The sequence below is a fragment of the Equus przewalskii genome, chromosome 4, assembly GCF_037783145.1.
Source record: "Equus przewalskii isolate Varuska chromosome 4, EquPr2, whole genome shotgun sequence".
Classification (NCBI taxonomy): Eukaryota; Metazoa; Chordata; class Mammalia; order Perissodactyla; family Equidae; genus Equus; species Equus przewalskii.
Window position 1 is genome coordinate 55,145,422 of NC_091834.1, and position 20,184 is coordinate 55,165,605.

Consider the following 20,184-nt stretch of genomic DNA (forward strand, 5'->3'; position numbering starts at 1 on the left):
ATTTATTTTTTAAATGCAGAAAGACAGTCCTTAAATTTAGGAAATGGAGCTCATTTAAGACATTGAGTAGGGCGACAGAAAAAGTATTCTCAAAGGTGCTTAAAGTCAAATGTTCTTCTGGGGCTCTATCACTCCCTCACTTCTATGTTGTTCTCCCAAGAAGGTGCTCCCTCAAATCCTTATCACTCATGTGTACCTCCCTTGGGGCATCTGAGGATTCAGGTCTGTCGGCCATCAGGACAGTTCATAGGGGAGCCCATCCAGTTCTGGGCACAGCAAAAATCTACTCTTCAAGTACCTCAGGAAAGAGGGTGGGAGGTGGAGAAGAAACAGATCCCTCAAAAAGTTCGCTCCCCCGTATCTTTATCTGCCAAAACACTTAAGTAGTGAAATATTTAGCCAGTCCAGTGTCCATGAGTGCTTTATCACCATCCAAAACTAAATGGCTAGGAATCATTTAACCCCTGCTTGACACACAAAGCATGCAAGATGAGCTACCCTGCGAACTGGAAAGGAATCCTGTATCATTTGGCAGTACAGGCAGTATAAACATAATATAAATAAGAAATATAAATATTAGAAAAAGATATCACAGTGGTACCAAGATAATTCATCCAGTTACAGATCTCATAAAAAGCCTCATAGCATTGTTGCCATGGTTCCAGATTCTGTGACCTCACAGAAAATGGCTTACAAAAGGACTGGCCAAACAGGGGTGGATTTTCACTTTTGGGTTAGAACTCTGGCTGGATATTAAGCTCTCAGTTCCAAATCCACCTTTCAACTCTGTGATCCTGGGGCTGGGACTCTCCACTCTATGGCTCCTTTGCCAGCTGCTCCCTGTTACTTTCTGCCAATAGAAGGCACTACAAGGAGACTAGAAGGCAGGAGTGGAAGAAATGGGACATGCCCTTTCCAGTTTATCAGCCGTTCCTATCAGACCCATCCTATCAGCAGTGGGTTTCAGCCTCTAGCTGCTCTGGCCATTCCCAGAACCAGCTTCATCACCTCCCTTCTCCCCCGAGCCCAGGCGCCAGCCACAGCCAGGGAGCATTGCTTGCTGAGTCTCAGCTACTCAGGGCTCTTCCTCCAAGTTTCTAGGATCTGACCACCTCAGCCTCTTCCCTTTGAGCCCTTTCCTCCCCGCTCAGCCCTCAAAGTGTAGCTGCTCCCTGCACTCCCACCTATGGATTCCATTATTGCTCTTTCAGCCTTCTAGCAAACGTGCAATTCTTCACATTAAATCCCCCTGATGAAATACCTAGTGTTTTATGAGCTCCAGGCTGCATCTGACCACGACAAGCACAAGAACTCAAGGTCGCCAGGAGGTGAATTTGTTGTTCATATCATAGCTAAAACGTAGCATGTACTTATATGTACCAAGCACTTTGTTAAGGGCTTTAGAACACGTAATCCTATTAATGCTCACAGCAAGCCAATGAGGTGGCTACCATCATCATCCCCATGTTAGAAGTGAGGAAAATGAGGCTCAGAATTTTAAAAACCTATTCAGAGATCACACAACAAGATAGTGGAGCTGCGAATACAATTCCAAGTCTGACCCCAAAGGCCACCTGCAAAGAACTCTAAAGCTTTTATAGCTACTTCATGCTGCTTCAAATGATATTTACACAGTTCACAAATAACTCACTGTAGGTATATGCTTGCTTTTTTGTTATCCTCATAAGTCTTATTCCCCAACAGTCTCCTTCCCTTTTAACAAGCCATCGCTTGATTAGTAAAACAGTATCGCTTGTCCTGTGGAATGTCCCATCTTCCAGATTTGGCTGGTTGTTTCTTCATGACATCATTTAATTTGTGCCTCTATCTTGTGTATTTCTCATAAACTCAAAATTAGATTGACGTTGAATCTAGTTAAACTTCTATTTTTTAGACAAGACTATTTCATCTATGTTGCTATGTATTTCCTACTGCATGTCTTGGTCATCCCACTTTCAGTGACTCTGAGATTAATCAGTGGACTCAAAGTCTAATCCCTCTATTATATAAAGGGAGTCCAGACCTAAAAGTGCAAATTTATCACTGTCTACGATAAGGCTTTGGCACACGACAGCCAGCATACTTGGTGTGTACAAATAGAACATTATAAAAAGCGACTCCTCAAAAAAGGAAATAAAGCAGGTGTTCATTCAAGTCTCCAGGGAAAGGAAACATCCCAATAGCTCATCCCACTCCTGACAAGCACTCAATAAATTTGTTTTTGTTGATCAATATTTCAAACAATCATTAAACATTTCTCAAAGGGAGAAAGGTCAAGCGTTTCAAAGTCTAGTTCCAAGCTTCTAACAATTCAGTATGTGTTCTTGCTTAATTCTTTGAATTCTGTGTGCCCATATTTGTCCACCTGAAAATAGAGATAAGGTCACCAACTCCACCTTACCTCAAAGGACTATGAGGAGGATAAAATGAAATATAAAAGAAAAAGATATGGCAAATAAAGATTTAATCTCACGCATTCGATAAAATTTTTACCCAGAATGAGGAAGAATGCAATAAACGAAAAGCTTGAGAAGCCACTGCAATCTAAATTTGAAGAGATACTATGAATGAATTAAAAGGAAACTACCACTTGCCTGTAGCCAATCTGCTAGTACTCTAACAATTCACTTACTTAAAACTGGCTGCTACCACGTGACAATTTCACTGAAAGCTAAATTACACTAGATGTAGTTCCCAAACAGAAAATCATATTTGACACGGCCCATGTTAAAATAAGGGGATCAAATCAGTAGGATTGATACAACACTTGATTCTGGGACCCATCTTCCAAGCTACTAGATTCCCTAAACAAGTGCCCATCTAAAACAGAAAAACGCGTTGAATTTAATCTTATAAGTCACTGTTTCCATCTACAAAAATGTGCTTTTTTATACACTATACAACTCGAAAAATATTCAGCATATAACGAAGAACCAACTCCTCCTGCAAATATTAAACTCAATAATATTGCGTAAATGCTTTGAAGAATCAGACCTCAGATCAGCTTCCCTCAACTCACACCAAAGAAACCTTTTAACCACACTTTGCATTTTGATGAAGGCTCTGGTTTAGTGACTCATCAAATGTCATTTTAGAAGGACTAATGTGAAGCACACAAAGCTAGTCACTCTTGATTTTTATATTATAAATACATAAAAGTTGAGCAGTTTTGCCTAAACCACCTTCTCCAAGGTAGGTTATAAGAACTTTCAGGTTCCATCATCTGGAAGAGTCAACATGCCTTTTTTCTTTTCTCTCTTCAACTACTGGCACCTCAAATTCTCACTATGACGTCGCTATCATGCTTTGGAAATTGCTCACACAGGCTATTCAATTGTGCTCAACAGTTTGTGTTTACACACAATCTTTACAGTGCCACCATCTAAGCAAAAGAAAGCAGAGTAACATTTTAAAGTAAAGCATAAATAAAAGGTATTTGTCTTTTAAAAAAATTGCCAAGGAAGGAACTTTATATTCAAATACAGTTGGCAAACTCATCGGAAAGATCTCAAACAAGATTCTGTTGGGATGGGACTGAATAAGGAAGATTATCCAGTCACCCAAGAACCTATTTTTTTTCTTTTATTTTAAGTATTTCAAAGAGGAGATCTCTAAAAGATATAGTGTGCCCTTACAAAGAAAAGCCCACAGCAGGACACAGACAGTAAGAGAGAAAGATTTTTGTGTTCCAGCACATCCAAGAGTTAGGGGAAGGAAAAAAAAAAAAAAAAACACCTCTGGAAAAACCAACAACAATAGGCTTAGATACTGAAATCTTAATTTTAAACATAGAAATTCTTACCTCCCACTGTAAGTGAGGCGGGATATTTCGGATCTGAAGTTTCCGAATCCTGCAGAAGAATTAAAATGTTTTTTAAAAGAAAAAAAAACACATAAAAGCAAAGGCATTAATAGCCAACATGGATATTTAGAAACTACTTAACATTAATTTTAGACTAACTACAAACCTACATATAATTTTAAAAAATGCAGCCCAAGAAGGAAAAAGGAGACAAAGTTAATCACAAGATGCATAATGAGACCATTTGCAGATCTAGCATCACTGGATTGTTATGACTCTTTTTTTTTCTTTTCCTTTCTTTTTTTTTTTTTTGGTGAGGAAGATTGGCCTGAGCTAACACCTGTCACCAATCTTCCTCTATTTTGTATATGGGACGCTGCCACAGCATGGCATGATGAGCAGCGTATAGGTCTGTGCCCCAGAACCAAATCCATGAACCCTGGGCCACCAAAGCGGAGCATGCAAACTTAACCACCACGCCACCAGGCTGGCCCTTATGACTTATTTTAAAAGCTATTAAAATTGTCAGATATAATGTTTGAAAACTATTTCATTTGGTGACTATATTCTAAGTTCAAACCCTTTAACCTCAACTTAAGCATCCCAGGACACAAACAAAGCCTAGTCCACATGTTCTTAATCTGAGATCGCAGCCAAACGGTCCATGATTATAATTGAGGGAACTTGGATGGGGGGAGGGAATCAATATTCATTTTCACTATCCCCTAAATGAAACTTAGCACCTCCTTCAATTATGAATGTTGGCATTAAATCACAGTAGAATTACATGACTTGTCATTTTGACATCACTATAAATCAAATATTTTTATATCACATTACGTTGTTGTAGATCTTTAAATATCATCTACACTCATTACTGTAAAATTTAGATGTGTTGCTAGAATTTGTTACTTATTATGTTAAGAAGCACATATTACTATGAGTTTTAACATTTTGCTAACTGTATTTCAAAGTGATTGGTTTCCTTTATAATCCTATGTATTTTATTTTATGCATTTAAAAACATCCTAAGAGGTCCATGTTTCAGGCTGTCAAAGGAGTCCATGGTACAGAAAACATTAAAAATTCTTCACCTCACATCAAATGTTCCACATATACACACATATTATATACAATATATATTTCATATAATAATAATAGTATTTATTATAATATATATCCTCTCTTCTTCTACACTTTCCTCAACACTGTCAGAGGGAAGGAGGAGAGAAACAGGAGGAAGGAGGGGGCCAGCCCTATGGCACAGAGGTTAAGTTCAGCATGCTCCACTTCAGCAGCCTAGGTTCATTTCTCAGGTGCAGACTTACACCACTTATCAGCAGCCATGCTGTGGCAGCAACCCATGTACAAAATAGAGGAAGATTGGCACAGGTGTCAGCTCAGGGCAAATCTTCCTCAGCAAAAAAAAAAAAGAAAAAGAAAGGAAGGAAAGGGAGAAAAGAGGAAGAAGGGAAGGGATATTCATTATGTGAGACTGTACTATGGATTCCACCCATCAGTCACCCCCTTAGAAGGGAAAGTAATTTATAGTCAGCTAGCTATTTAAAAAAAAAAAAAAAAGACTAGTAATTGGGCTTGACATCTCAAGTGAAATGATTATTTAACTTCTAGAATTAGAACTATAGTTAATTTCCCTTTCCAAGTGAAATAATCCACTTATTTTGAAATACTACAGCAAAACACCAGCTTAGACCAGATTCATAACCTAGCCCTTTGTCTCTTCCATTCCCGCCAAAACATGAGAACAAATAAATGCCACACGTCATGTTGCCCCTTTAGGGAACTCTAAAGAACAAGTAGATTAACCAAACTCAGATACATCCTGTTCGTAATCATAAAATGGAGGAGGAAGGAAGAATTTTTACATTATTTTTATGAGACAGTAAACCAAAGCACAATCACCAGGAGCGATATACAAAAGAGATGGTGAGAGAGAATGTCAATTTAAGAAAAAAAATTTTCAACCACCACCTAGTCTCAGAATTCACACATGCAATGTTAGTCTGGGATTTGTTTCAAAATATGTAACTCATGTGCTGGTTGTTGTTAAAGCTGCAAGACAGGTACTATTCTCTCTGCTTTTGTATAAGTTTTATATTTTCTATAAAAGCCTTTAAAAGTACATTCTAATGAAAAGATTTCTAATGCATAGCTTTCAAAACTGCTATATATTGCTTTCGTTAGCAGAAAAGTTACTTACATTGTGTAAATATTTACCCTGCGTAACCAAGGAAAAATTACTTACTACACATATGCAAGTACTAGTAACCTGTTTTAATCAAGCATCTGACACAGTAAGAATTAGCAGCATAGTGTTAAAGTATTTGTCCCTGTTGAATTCATTTTTCTGGGTGTATACCTATTACCAGAAACTTTTCCCAAAAGCACACATACAAGAGTATGTACAGAGTTCAGGTCAACTCACAGGTGATTATTCACATTACAAAAACAAATATCCACTTCACAGGGCTCCCAAGAAATTTTTTAAATAGGATACCATCTTTTATACATTAAAAGGACGCCATTAGCCCTGTTTTCCCAACTCATTCTTCAAAATGTACATCCAACAGCCATTCACTTAGTTGAAGTTACTCCAAAAAAATTATTTCCCTTAAAAGCTGTCTAGTTTTCATTACCTGATTCTCTCAAGTTTCATTTTAAACAAACATCAGGATTATTTTCATACCGTTAATGTTTTGACGTCTAGATTGTTCTTCCCCTCTTACCCAGTAACTCATCTCAACTCTGCAGTTTCTCCTCTGACCATGGAGCCCACGCTCCACTCTTAACAGGACGAGAGCCAAAAGGCTCAACATCAAAAGAGACCAAGCAAAGGCGTGAATTCTAATCATCTGGCACAGAAATACAAACTTCTGACCTGGAAAGTACTTGAGAAAATCTACCCCTCTCAGCTGCACTTCTCAAGTCGGCTGTACACAATGAAAACACTATCACCTGATTCTCCAGGCTCCCGGCTCCCCGCTGAGCTTTCAGAAATGGCTTACATTTAGGTTTGATTCCACACACTTAAGAGACAAGAAAACAGATATTGATATTTGTTTCTACCATATGATTACCAAATCACTCAAGTTCAATTTAACTATCAGCAAAATCAGTTGGTGTTTCACCTCCTCCTAAACCACATCTGAATTGTAACAGGATCACACGGCACAACGGCAGGGACCAGTTAGGCCGCCTCATTCACCACTGCATTCAGAGCCTGAATAGTGCTCGGCACCTGACAAGCACTCGACTGATAAATAAATTAAAATTTGTTGTAATATATAGAAGAGGAAGAAAAACACAAGACTCACAGATCCGCATTCTGGAAACTACTAACATTTCCAATGATATTCTTACAGCTTATAAAAGGACTGAGAAGAACAACTGTCACACTTAAGTTTGAGAACAAAATCCAGAAAAATACTGATTTAATTACTCGTGTTATTTTTTTCTTTTGATATTTTATTCCTTCTTCTCCCCAAAGCCTCCCAGTCCATAGTTGTATATTTTAGTTGTGGGTCCTTCTAGTTGTGGCCTGTGGGACACTGCCTCAGCATGGCTTGATGAGCGGTGCTAGGTCTGCACCCAGGATCCAAACCAGCAAAACCCTGGGCCACCGAAGCAGAGTGCGTGAACTTAACCACTCGACCATGAGGCCAGCCCCTAGTCGTGCTATTTTTTGAAAAACTTCAACACAATTTATAAGTTAATCATAGAATTTAAGGGCTTTCCCCCAGAAGAAAAAATATGGTGAAGCTTAAGTTTGCAGGCTAACAGACAAAAACCTTTAAAAAATGCCTACTGTGCTTGAAATATTAGTGACTATGAAAATTCAATAATAGGGGCTGGCCCCGTGGCCAAGTGGTTAAGTTCGCACGCTCCGCTGCAGGCGGCCCAGTGTTTCATTGGTTCAAATCCTGGGCGCGGACATGGCACTGCTCATCAAACCACGCTGAGGCGGCGTCCCACATGCCACAACTAGAAGGACCCACAACCAAGAATATACAACTATGTACCAGGGGGCTTTGGGGAGAAAAAGGAAAAAATAAAATCTTTAAAAAAAAAAAAGGAAAATTCAATAATAGTTATTTATTAAAGTAGATTTAGAGCCATCCCTGATGGCCTAGCCGTTCAAGTTCAGCATGCTCTGCTTCAGTGGCCTGGGTTCAGTTCCCAGGCACAGAATCACACCACTCATCTGTCAGTAGCCATGCTGTGGCAGCAGCTCACAAAGAAGAACTAGAAGGACTCACAACTAAAATATACAACTACGTACCAGGGCTTTAGGGAGGAGGAAGAAAAAAAGGTTTAATTACACAATAAAGAGCCAATAGCGAGGCTCATGTAATGGCAAAGGGCATCTTCAAGATCTTTAGTAATCAATGACCAATTTAAGTTCATTTTACAAATTTTCAAATTGACACCACAGTAGGAAAACTAATACAATCAACCTCCATATGCCCATACCAGCTTCAGTTATCAAGTGTGATCACCTGACCTTGCTGATCTATCCTCACGCTGTACCCACAAGTCCCCCTTCCGTGGCCTGTCATGCTGAAGTGCATCAGTAAACAGCCATAAAAGATATGGACCTTTTTTGTTTAAACTACAACACCATTATTGCTCCTAAAAGGCATTAACAAAAATTCCTTGATATCAGACATCCACTTTACTTCCAGTTGTGTAATAAGTATCATTTTACAGTTGATTTGTTCATATGAAGATCCCAACAAGAAACACACAGGTGTAGAGTTGATGTCTCTCAGGTCTATTTGATACAAGAGTTTCCCTTTGGTTTTCCTGCCATTTATGTGGTGGTCCAAATCAACTCCTGTACAATTACTCATTTGGGGCTTTATCCATTACATCTTTTTATGCCATTTTAAATAACTGTTTACTATGTCGAATTTGATATACAATGATGTGTGAAATTTTTATATTACAAAGCATAAAACATCCATGAAACCACTCACCAAATAATTAGAACTGAAGTTACCCATGCTCCTCCCCCATCCCAAATGCCTGCCTCCCAGAATGTAATCATCACCCCAAATTTGTCATTCTCATGCCATTTATAAGTATTAGTATCTCTTTAAAAATGCCTCTTTAGGAGCCAGCCCCATGGCAGGGTGGTTAAAGTTACACACACTCCACTTTATCAGCCCAGGTTCACAGGTTCAGATCCCGGTTGTGGACCTACTCCACTCATCAGCCATGCTGTGGAGGCATCCCACATGCAAAGTGGAGGAAGACTGGTGCAGATGTTAGCTCAGGACAAATCTTCCTCACCAAAAAAAAAAAAAAAAAAAAGACTTTAAGTAGACAAAATGCTATTATCAGTCTTTAAAAATGAATAAAAACTTCACACTAAATATTTAGTCAGGAGTTCAAGTTTTCCCACTAAAAAATTTTTTCTTTTTAACAGTTTGTTCAATCAGTATCCAAAAAGACCCACTCAGTGCACTTGACTGATTATGACTCCAGGCTCATAATCAACGTTTCCCTTTTTTTTCTTGCAATTCATAAGGGGAAAAAAAAAACCCAAACCTGTCATTTGTCCTGTAGTTTCTCACTGCCTAGATTTTGCTAATTACACCCCCATAGTGGTGTTTAATATGTTCCTCTGTCCCCTATGAAAGGGGCAACTGGATCTGAAGATTCGATTTGTTGTTTTTGTTGCTTATTTGTTTGAAGGGAGAAAAATTTTTCACAGCAGATGTTTCCTACTTCCATCAGAAGGTAGGGTATTTCTGGTTCTCTTCCTGTGATGTTACAGTCACTAATGATCATGGCTTAAATCCATTATTTCAAGGGTGAAAACTGATTTTCTCATTCTATCAGGCCTTCTGTATTTTGTTACTTAGCTGGAGTTCTTTCATCAAGAACAACTTCCCCTTATCAAATATCGGGATGCTCTGAAGAACAGTAAGCACAGTGAAGGCAGAATACAAAATTGATTCCTTCCCTTCTGCAATAGATGTTTTTGTGCCCCTTATCACAACCTCTCACTCACCTCTGATTTCATGGTAGACAGTCCCATGCACACTGAAGTTGTCTCACTTCCTTCCACGCCTAAGCACACATCTTAGGCATCTCTTTTGTACCTCAGGGTTTTCTCCAAAGCCTCAGAAGAGTACAGGAGCAGCCCAGAAGCAGAGGAGAGATGAAACTCTTAATCCACAATTTACAGAGAAGGGAGTGGGAGCCAGTAGATAAATGTCCCCTGTCTTCTGGCTGGGAGGCATTCTGTCTATTTCTCTAAAAACTCATTTCCTTATGGCAACCTCAATTAGGTACCCTTCATTGGCTTTTCCTAATTCCCCATTTCACTGTTCCCATTCCTTCACTCTTGATTCTTAAAATCATCTGCAAAATAAATCACCTTCATGCAAATCCTCATCTCAATCTCTTCTTCCAGAGGAGATCAAAGACATTGTCATTTCAAACTTTGCAGAAAAATGAGTTGGTGCCCTGGCATTGTCTGAAGATGACCAAATGTTTTTCCTCCCATATCATTATAAATTCACAGATTCATAGACATTGTTTGTATCAATCCATTGTATTAATTTTTTGATGATCCAATTGCCTATCTTCAGCCAGTCAATGGAAGTCTCTTCAGGTTGATTCATGCATCCTTTGACATGACTCCAGTGATCTTTGACAGCGCTTTTGCTTTCCGTTATGACATGACAATCCAGGTTCAACTTGTACACTTCCTGCCCTCATCTGCAATCAGCCTGGTCTACATGGAGTGCCAGTCCCTTTTAGCCAGAAATAATACAAAGACACAGTCTGGTCAAGAGGGTGCTAATTGTTACTAGGTTGGTCATTGCTCCTAGGCCAGAGCTATAAAATATACATTTTGTTTGAAAGAGAAACCATGAGTTCATGCTGATTATTTCTGATCCAAATTTTAGGTGTGATGGCATTAGCAGGCAAGACCTTTGGGAAATAATTAGGCTAAAATGAGTCATGAGGGTGCAGCCCCCATAATGGCATTACCGTCTTTATAAGAAGAGACCAGCACTCTCTTCACTGGCACACACTGAGGAAAGGCCATGTGAGCCCACAGCAAGAAGGCATCTGTCTACAGGCCAGGAAGAACGTCCTCACCAAGAACTGAACGAATCTGCCTGCACTGTGATCTTGGGCTTCCCAGCCTCCAGAACCGTGAGGAATAAATGTCTGTCGTTTAAGATACTGAGTCTATAGTGTTTGTTAAACTGCCTAAAACAATGTCTATTATCTCATTTAACCCTCACAGTCAGCATTTTATAGACTAGGAAACAAAAGCAAAAGTTTAACTTGTCCAAGATACACTTGGACATACTGCTAACTGTGTGGCAGAATCAGAATCTATCTCCGGGCTCTCTGGCTCGAGTCTATTCTCTTAACTACACTATCTGCAATCTTACTGATGTCACTTATAATTCAACCAATAACATAATATCAAATAACTTCAGAAAAATTACAGGAGGCTTGTTAAACCCAAAAGGTCAAAATATGCTAATCCCAAGAAAAATGTTCACTTTACCCCACAGCTTTAAACTATACAATCATAATTAACATATCAAGACTCAATATTGACATTAAATGGACATTACATATTAATACCAAGAAAGGAAGGCGACTATGCTGAAAACTCAGCTGCCTCAGGATATTATGAAAATTGTCTGCACAGGCACCCAGGTACTTGAGGCACCTGTGAATTTATTTAGGAGTAAATTAGGTAGACCTCACATTAAGAACCTCTTATTTCATGCTAAGTCCTCATGCAAAACACGGAATCTTTCATCCAAACTACTTGCAAGTCCTGAACGTACATTTTCTTTATCTTATTTCCCCCAAAAGGTTCTGTCTTCTCGTCTCTTTCTACCAATGCTGGTACAGATCAAGTGGGAATCATGGTGCTCTCACTTCACAGGTAAAGAGGCTGAGGCTCAGACCGTGATCTACCGCTGACATCAGCTGAAGACAGGAAGAGACAACCAAGTCTAACTTGCAACACCTTTCTCTGTCCTGTTTTCCTATGCAACGAACCGGGTCACATGGTCCACATGTGGACCAGTGATTTTCAAATAAGAAGCTAAGCCTATAGGCTTAGAGCAGTAGAGCGTGGCCTCTTCAACTCACCATGTGGGGGCACGCTCTACTGGCTGCAGATTTTCATTCCAGCTGTTCCCAACCAACTCAATCTATGCCCAAGAGTAATTTGTTCAACCTGGCCAATTCAATCTTGCTGATTATTTGTATGAATATTGTAATTTGTATGAATATTATAATATATATCTATTCTTTCTTGTTTTGTACAGTTAAGAATTAGCTCTTTAGGGGCTGGCCCCGTGGCCGAGTGGTTGGGTTCAGGCGGCCCAGTGTTTCGTTGGTTCGAGTCCTGGGTGCGGACATGGCACTGCTCATCGGACCACGCTGGGGCAGCGTCCCACATGCCACAACTAGAAGGACCCACAACGAAGTATACAACTATGTACTGGGGGGCTTTGGGGAGAAAAAAGGAGAAAAATAAAATCTTTAAAAAAAAAAAAAAAAGAATTAGCTCTTTAAAAGATCAAACTCAATTTTTTAAAAGTTTAATACACATTGCTGGTGAAAAGTGTCAATGGGCATAACCTTGCCTCATCACTGATTTGGCAGTCTCTCATATCCTCTGACTAGAGGTACAGCCTCTAACTCCAGGATTCTCTCTCTTCTGTTATTTCCTTAGGTAAAGCTGTCACATGCTCAAAGACTTAGCTTTAAGTTTGTAAACAGGGAAAACCAGAAGGACTTAGAAGTCCTGGTAAAAGAGATTAGCTAAACAGATTACAATATATACAACAAAATACCATGAAGACAGTATACATAAGAGTATTTAATGAAGACATATGCCCATGACTTTGTTCATTGAATAAAGCACATTACAAAAACAAAACATGGAATATAAGCTCATTTAAAAGTGTGTGTTTTGGGGGCCAGCCCCGTGGCCAAGTGATTGTTTACACACTCTGCTTCAGCAGCCCGGGGTTCACTGGCTCAGACCTGGGCATAGACCTATGCACTGCTCATCAAGCCACGCTGTAGCAGCATCCCACACAGCAGAGCCAGAACGACCTACAACTACGTACTGGGGCTTTGGGGAGAAGGGAAAAAAAAAAAAAAAGAGGAAGATTGCAACAGAGGTTAGCTCAGGGCCAGTCTTCCTCACCAAAAAGGATACTTAAAAAGTAAAAGTGTGTTTTTACCGCAATAAAGAACGTCTTCAAGCAGGAAAAAAAAATTATGTATATGTACACACACACACACGCACACACACACGAATAAAGATAACACAGACAGGTATGGCACCAAAATACTGACCACGAAGATGGACTCTGGCTGGTAGAATCATGGGTAGTTTTTAATTTCTCCTTTTCTATTTTATAAAATAAACTTCACCAGTTGTTAAGGGGGCAATAAGCTATTATTTCCAATTTATAGTATAAGATAAGATGAAGCAAGAGAAATCAGTTATATAGATTCCAACAGTTCAAATTAGCTCTGCAACATCAGCTTTTTTCTCCCCCAACGTCTTCCCCAAAGATATTACAGTCTAGCAGAAGAAATTAGACATTTGAGGACAGTCTTAAAAGAAGTGTCAGTAAAAATGGGAAGGAAGGAGCAACATTGAGATTTAGGAGTAAATTAGGTAGACCTCACATTAAGAACCTCTGTGAAAGACTGAATCCCATCTATTGGATTGACAGGAGGCCACAAGTACTGTGAAGAAAAGCTTATTTGATGCCACAGTCAAATAAGATGCCAGATCTCAGTGAATTGAACACCAGATGTAGGAAAGGAAAAGAAGACCAAGTATGCTGAACAAGTAGAGTTGTCATTCCAAGTGTGGTCTAAGGACCATCTACACTGGAGTCACCAGGAGGTGCTTCTAGGGCCCCAGTGCAGACGTCCTAAAATCAGAATCTCTGGGGTTGGGTGGGGAAATGTGGTTTCACACACACTTAAGTTTGGTGACCACTGAGGTCTATTTAACAGGGCAAATCTCGAGGGCAAAATTAGTTCTATCTTACTCACTGTTGTATACCCCAGGGCTTAGCAGCCTGCCTGGCTCATAACGGGCAATTACACAACATTGCTTAAACAAGGAATAAATGAACACAAGTCTCTTAACCTTACAGTTCTGAGAATCTAAGGTGATTCTTCCACCATCTCCCAGCTTCCAGATCTCCATGGGAACAGCATCCATGTTTTAGTTCCCTTAACTAAAACAGGTATCTGGTATCTGTTTCTCTTTTAAAGTTGCACACCTATCATCATTTATCCACGTAGAACAGTCTGACTGCCATAAGTGTATGGACAGAAACTCGACTACAGCCAGGGGTCAGGGCTGGTGGAGTCCAAGAAAGGCTGAATGTCCTTCGCTGTGCTGCTTTTGTTACTAATGCCTGCATACACACACTGCCATCTCTCTCTCTTGCAGGAGACTAAACGTTCCTTCAAGGGGAATTATAGTCAAAGTTCTTATACTTCTCCTTACTATATGTGCAAGGTAAGACGACAGAACGCTGTGAGAAAAAGTTAAACTAATAGGGTGCAAAGTGATCTTCGGTTCCTGAAGAACCAAAGACTTCTGTAATCTTCATTACTGAGACTTAATCTGAAAATGCACCTTCAAACAAAAGTCACCACCAGTATTTCAACCAACTACGGAAACACATGCTGTTGAACGTCAGGGAGAGTTACTGCTTACATAAAAAGCTCATTGCCTGTAAGATTCAAAAGCGTAGCTCGTTCAAAAGCATAGCATTAACACAATATGGCAAATTGCACGTATCTTCCTTAAAAGTCAGGGTGGTCAAAAGAATAAAGTCCTTGGGTACAAAACTTCTGTTTGGGTCACACTGAAAATTAATCATTCCCAACTTTTCCCACAGTTAGGCTAATTTTATAAATACATTTTTTTTTCCAGCAAGACTCATCACATTTTTAACAAGTGATTTTAAAAGCTATAAATCACATGTGGCTACTGACCACTTGAACTGTGGCTAGTCCGGTCCAAATTGAACTGTTTTGTGAGTGTGAGATACATAACAGATTTTGAAGATTTAGTACCAAAAGAATAGAAAATTTCTCAATTTTTTAAACTAATCACATGTTAAAAGATTAAAATTTTAGATACACTGGGCTGTATAAAATTAAATTCTCCTGTTCCTTTTTACTTCTTACTGCGGCTACTAGAAAAGTTAAAGTAATATATATATAGTTCACATCTTTCAACTGGAAAGAGGCGATATAAAACTTAGTTCACTTGATACTCAAAGGCAAAAGCGATTCAATTTTATTTCTGTTTGTCAAGGACATTTCAGGAATAATCAAGAAACAAAGTTTTATGCGGAATACTTATTTTCCAAATAAAAGTCACCATCACTAAGTGAACCATACCTGCAAGAGGCATTTTAGATGACTAAACTTTTTAAAGTCTTATATTTTGAATATCGGGGTATCTCTACATCAACACTTTTTATTTCATATTACTGCTAACTGGATGTGGTCCTTATCTAAGGCAAATCCTTGGGTTTGTTTTTTAAGTGGGAAAGTTGTAACTGATCCTTATGAAGTTATAGCACTTTCTCATCAACTTTAAAAACTGCAATAATTCTACTACCTGACAGTCTGAAGAACGAAGGTAGATGCCTTCTTGTTCTAAGAAGTAGAGTTATACAACCCACATGGTTTATATTTCCAATTTTAATGTTTGTATAACCAAGCACATAAAATAAGCAAACAATTGTTATCGCTCACAAGGGAATCAGTATGAAAATTCTCAGTTTCATGCAATTGAAGAACTCTTATGTGGCAAGAAAACAAAGACAGTAGACAAGTTTGATCCAAATATTTCTGCCTGACATTCCTCATCCTAAGCAATTCAACCCTTGCTTTTCTTCCAAGATAGAACCATACTAGACTCCACAGATAACCATTCTCCAAGCAGAAAACATAATATAAATGCAATGCTACCTTACCAGTCTCTGACAGCAGCAAAATTTTCCTGCTTAATAAGCTCTTTTACCTTCTAGTGAAGCGTTAAAAAATAAAAAGAAAGGTATGTTTACAATACTACTTAAGAATGAGTTAAAGAAACTGTTTCACTTAAATGCAACATGCTTCCTCATCTGTATCAATTTTTCCTTAACTGTGAACCCACTCACATTAATAAACTATTTGAATCTCAGTATTATTCCCTTAAAAAAATAAAACCTTGGCCAAGATATTAAAAATTTCCCATTTCTTGCCTAAGACACATTTGCCAATTAAAAAAAAAAAAAAAAATCAACCCTGAAAATGATCAAGTCTCTAGACCTATCATGTCCTCGGGGACAGAGGTACATGTTAAAAGACACCACATCAGCAAAATCCAGACCCTAGGAAACTCTCCAGCACAAACATCTAAGCTTTTAACCAATAAATTTCAAAGGAAAAAAGTGAGGAGCGGCTGGCCCTGTGGTATGGTGGTGAAGTTCGTGTGGTCTGCTTTGGGGGTCCAGGGCTTGTGGGTTCAGATACCAGGCATGGACCTACACACCATTCATCAAGCCATGCTCTGGCATCACTGCACATACAAAATAGAGGAAGATCAGCACAGATGTTAGTTCATGGCCAATCTTCTTCACCAAAAACAAAGAAAGGAAGGGGAAAAAAAAAGAAAAAGGTGAGGAACCTAGAATTAAAAAAAAAAACAATAAACCTAATATGACCAATCAATGTGTGGAACTTACTTAAATCCTAACTCAAATAAACTTCTAAAAAACAATTAGACTACAGAGAAAACTGGAATATTTGATACCAATGAATTAGTGATACCAATGTTTTTATACCTAATAATGGTATTGTCTATTTTTTTTAAGTCCTTATCTTTTAGATATACATACTGAGGAATTTAGGGATATAATATGCTTGCTGTCTTGAATTTGCTTCAAAACAATCAGAGGAGGTATGGCATTGGGGCCTAGAGATCAAACAAGGCTGGTCATCAGTTGGTGATTTTGAAGTGATGGGTATAAGGGATTTATTATACTATTGTCTCTACTGTAGTCCTTTTGAAATCTCCACATTTTTCTCTGCTATCTAAAATCCGGAAGTCACCATCTTCACAAATGGTAAATGCCATCAAAATCAAACTCTGGGCGTGTTAGTACTTTGTACCATGAGGAAGGAAGTTATAGGTGAAAAATATGATTTAAGTTTACATGACTGTCTGGTAGTAAGGAAGCTTCAAGTACTTTTCACTTACATAAACTTCAATTACATTATCATTTCCCATACTGCAGGAAAACTAAAAGGTCCTGAGATGGTTGCATTAGACAAGTCTTCTCTTGCCTACAAAGGACAGTACATTTAGATTAATTCTGCAGCACAAAATAGAATGTGACTTCAAATATAGGGTATTCACAAAAATCTTTTATAATAATGTATATTAATGAAATGATCTGTAGTGTTGATTTAAAAGGAATCCTTTGTGGGGCTGGCCCCACGGCCAAGTGGTTAAGTTTGTGCGCTCCGCTGCATGCAGCCCAGTGTTTCGTTGGTTCGAATCCTGGGTGCAGACATGGCACTGCTCATCAAACCACACTGAGGCAGCGTCCCACATGCCACAACTAGAAGGACCCACAACAAAGAAGATACAACTATGTACCGGGGGGCTTTGAGGAGAAAAAAGGAAAAAAAATAAAATCTCTAAAAGGAATCCTTTGTTACATTAGGACAGCAATTCTACACAATTCCCATTTATGTCAAGTCTGTTACAAACAAGAGATGCTGCAGGTGAAAAGCTGCATCCTCTCGCTAGCAAGACTTAAGTCAGCTACATCCAGAAGATTGATCATTTCCAGATTAGTTCTGCCACAACCACAATTTAACAATAAATTTTAAAACTTCAACCGCAATGAGAATGAAAATAATAACAGATACTATTTATTCAGTGACTCCTAATGGGTAAAAGACCCTGCCAGGCACTTAAAATACATTTTCATGGTATCCTTACACCAACTGAGGTAAATAGGCACTAATATTCCCACTTTACAGATTAAGGAAAGAGTCTCAAGAGATTATTTTAACCAAAGTCGTAAAGCAGGTAAACGAAAAGCAAAATTCTAACTTCAATATCAATGCTATTTCTACCTTAATTTTAGGTGCCTACTATTTGGCTTCTGCATAAGAAAACACACACACACACACACACACACACACACACACATAGATCCTCAACTGTCCAATATAATTATAACAATATAAATTCCAATCTCCTGGAGAAAACACTAGAAATGATCTAATTTATAGCCACATTTTATATAAGAGGCCCAAGGAGATCACATCAACACAGAGTAGACCATTTTAAGGGAACTACACATCCAGTCTCACCTAGCAGCTAACATGACACATGAATAAGACAAATAACTATACTAATTGATAATGAAAGAGCCAATGCATGTGGTATTTCAGGAAGTTCCCTTCACTGGGACGTCATTTCAAGGGCCCCTACGTTTACATTAGTTATTAGAAGATCATCTTAAAAGTATTAGGCATTAGTCTTTTAATTAAATAAGCTTTATAATAATGTAGTTGTGTTTTTTCTTCAGAAGTTCAGTAACTATATTTCACACTTCCCATTAAATTACATGCTAGAAAGAGATGACAAATTTCTTTCTAGCAACAATAATGGCAAAATCTACTTAATAAACTAAAAGACCTAGATGCTAGTAAATTCCACAGCTCTACTTTCCACCATATTTAAGAAAATGTTACATATGGTTCAAGTTCAATTTAAAAAGTAACATGTTAAAACTGTGCCTAACTAAGATGTTAAATGCTTATAAACAATGCGATGATATGCAAAAACAGCAACTTACGCCTAACACATCTCCAAGCCCATATAGGACACAAGCCTCCCGAAGGAAGAAACTCTTGGTCTTCTTTAGGATATTGATGTAATTGGCCAAAAAGTTTAATCTAAGTCTAAAGGAGAGGGGGCACCAAGCACAAAAGGTGTAAATGGCTCTTTCCTTTGCATGGTACTCACCCTCGAGTACCCAGAACACATGCACCTGCCCTCAGGCTTTCGCTACAACAGACACCAAGAGCTTAAAATGGCCCTTTCCTCCTCACCACTCCCAAATGTTCTAACCCTTTCCAAAGCTTTAATAGAAAAAGCATCACAAACTAAATCTGTCACTAAAAATCTGTACAGGACATTAAACTTTAGTGGGCTGAGCTTTGGACTTTAATACCTTGTAAAAATGTTGAAATAAAAGCTTATGCATTTTCAAAACACTTAAAAACGTGTTAAACAGCCAAGCACTTTAATTGTCTAAAGATAGACTTGTAGAAACAAGTGCAAGACGTCAAAACTTCCACCAGGGGGCAGCACACCAGGACTCCGACACCCCCTAACCACCAGCCATCTGTATGCTTATTTTATTTTTATTTTTACGCAGGCTTTGTAAGCGCTGGGGGAGGACCTAGGTCAAAGTTTTAACTTTTTTTTTTTTTTTTTTTTTTTTACACAGCGGTCCTACATCAGACACATACACTTAGCATACTGTACTGACAACTAAATCTTGAACACATCTTAAATTTAAAAATACATCAATTACAAACACTTGGGATTCTAAATCCTTTCCCTACAGATTTATCTGTTGGACATAATTTAAATAGTTATTTACCAATATCTTTGAAACTTCAGATATTTCTAGACTCGGGAAGGCTTTAAATATATACAGTGGATAGCTAAAAAATTAGTTGCAGTATTCTATCTTCAGTCTGATACAAACAGAAAAAGCAATAGGAAAAATACTATATGTGCTCCTTGGTCTATGTTTTCAAGAGTCTGTAAATTCAGAGTCACGACAGTTATGAGACCGAACAAACAGCATCAAAACAACCAACCAGAAACAGATCTCAACTACTTACAACACATACACACCCCCCTGAAAATTCTGTAGATAAAAAAGAGACTTGCAAAGCCTTAACAGCTCCCATCTCTTCCAGAAACTGCAAATTACCTAATCAGTCTGAAAAACTCAGTTCAGCTATGCCTTTCAAGTCACTGCCAATTACAACAATGGTTAAAAATGTTAATTTATGTATATTCTTATAAATTTGCTTTTTTAATTGAATAAAATTACTGTAAAATCTTGCTTTTTCTCTTTCAAAATTGTAAGTTAATGCTTTTCTGTCTCTCTAGCACCTGGGCACACTGGGTGTCACTGGCAGGGCTCAAGAGAGAAGCTGGAAGAAAATAAAACTGCCGTAAGCCATGGAAGTCAAACTGCAAATATCAACAGACAATCTCTTGAAGCAGATTTATT

At 38.4% G+C, this 20,184-nt stretch overlaps 1 protein-coding gene across 2 annotated transcripts in view; it reads right to left on the bottom strand.

The window, feature by feature from the left end:
• Positions 1-20,184, bottom strand: part of IGF2BP3 (insulin like growth factor 2 mRNA binding protein 3) — a 138,584-nt gene that overhangs the window by 94,059 nt on the left and 24,341 nt on the right. For both annotated transcript variants that reach the window (XM_008535720.2, XM_070615939.1), the window contains exon 3: positions 3,803-3,851. In XM_008535720.2, coding sequence (XP_008533942.1) covers positions 3,803-3,851 — 49 coding nt within the window. The remainder of the gene's footprint in view (positions 1-3,802; positions 3,852-20,184) is intronic.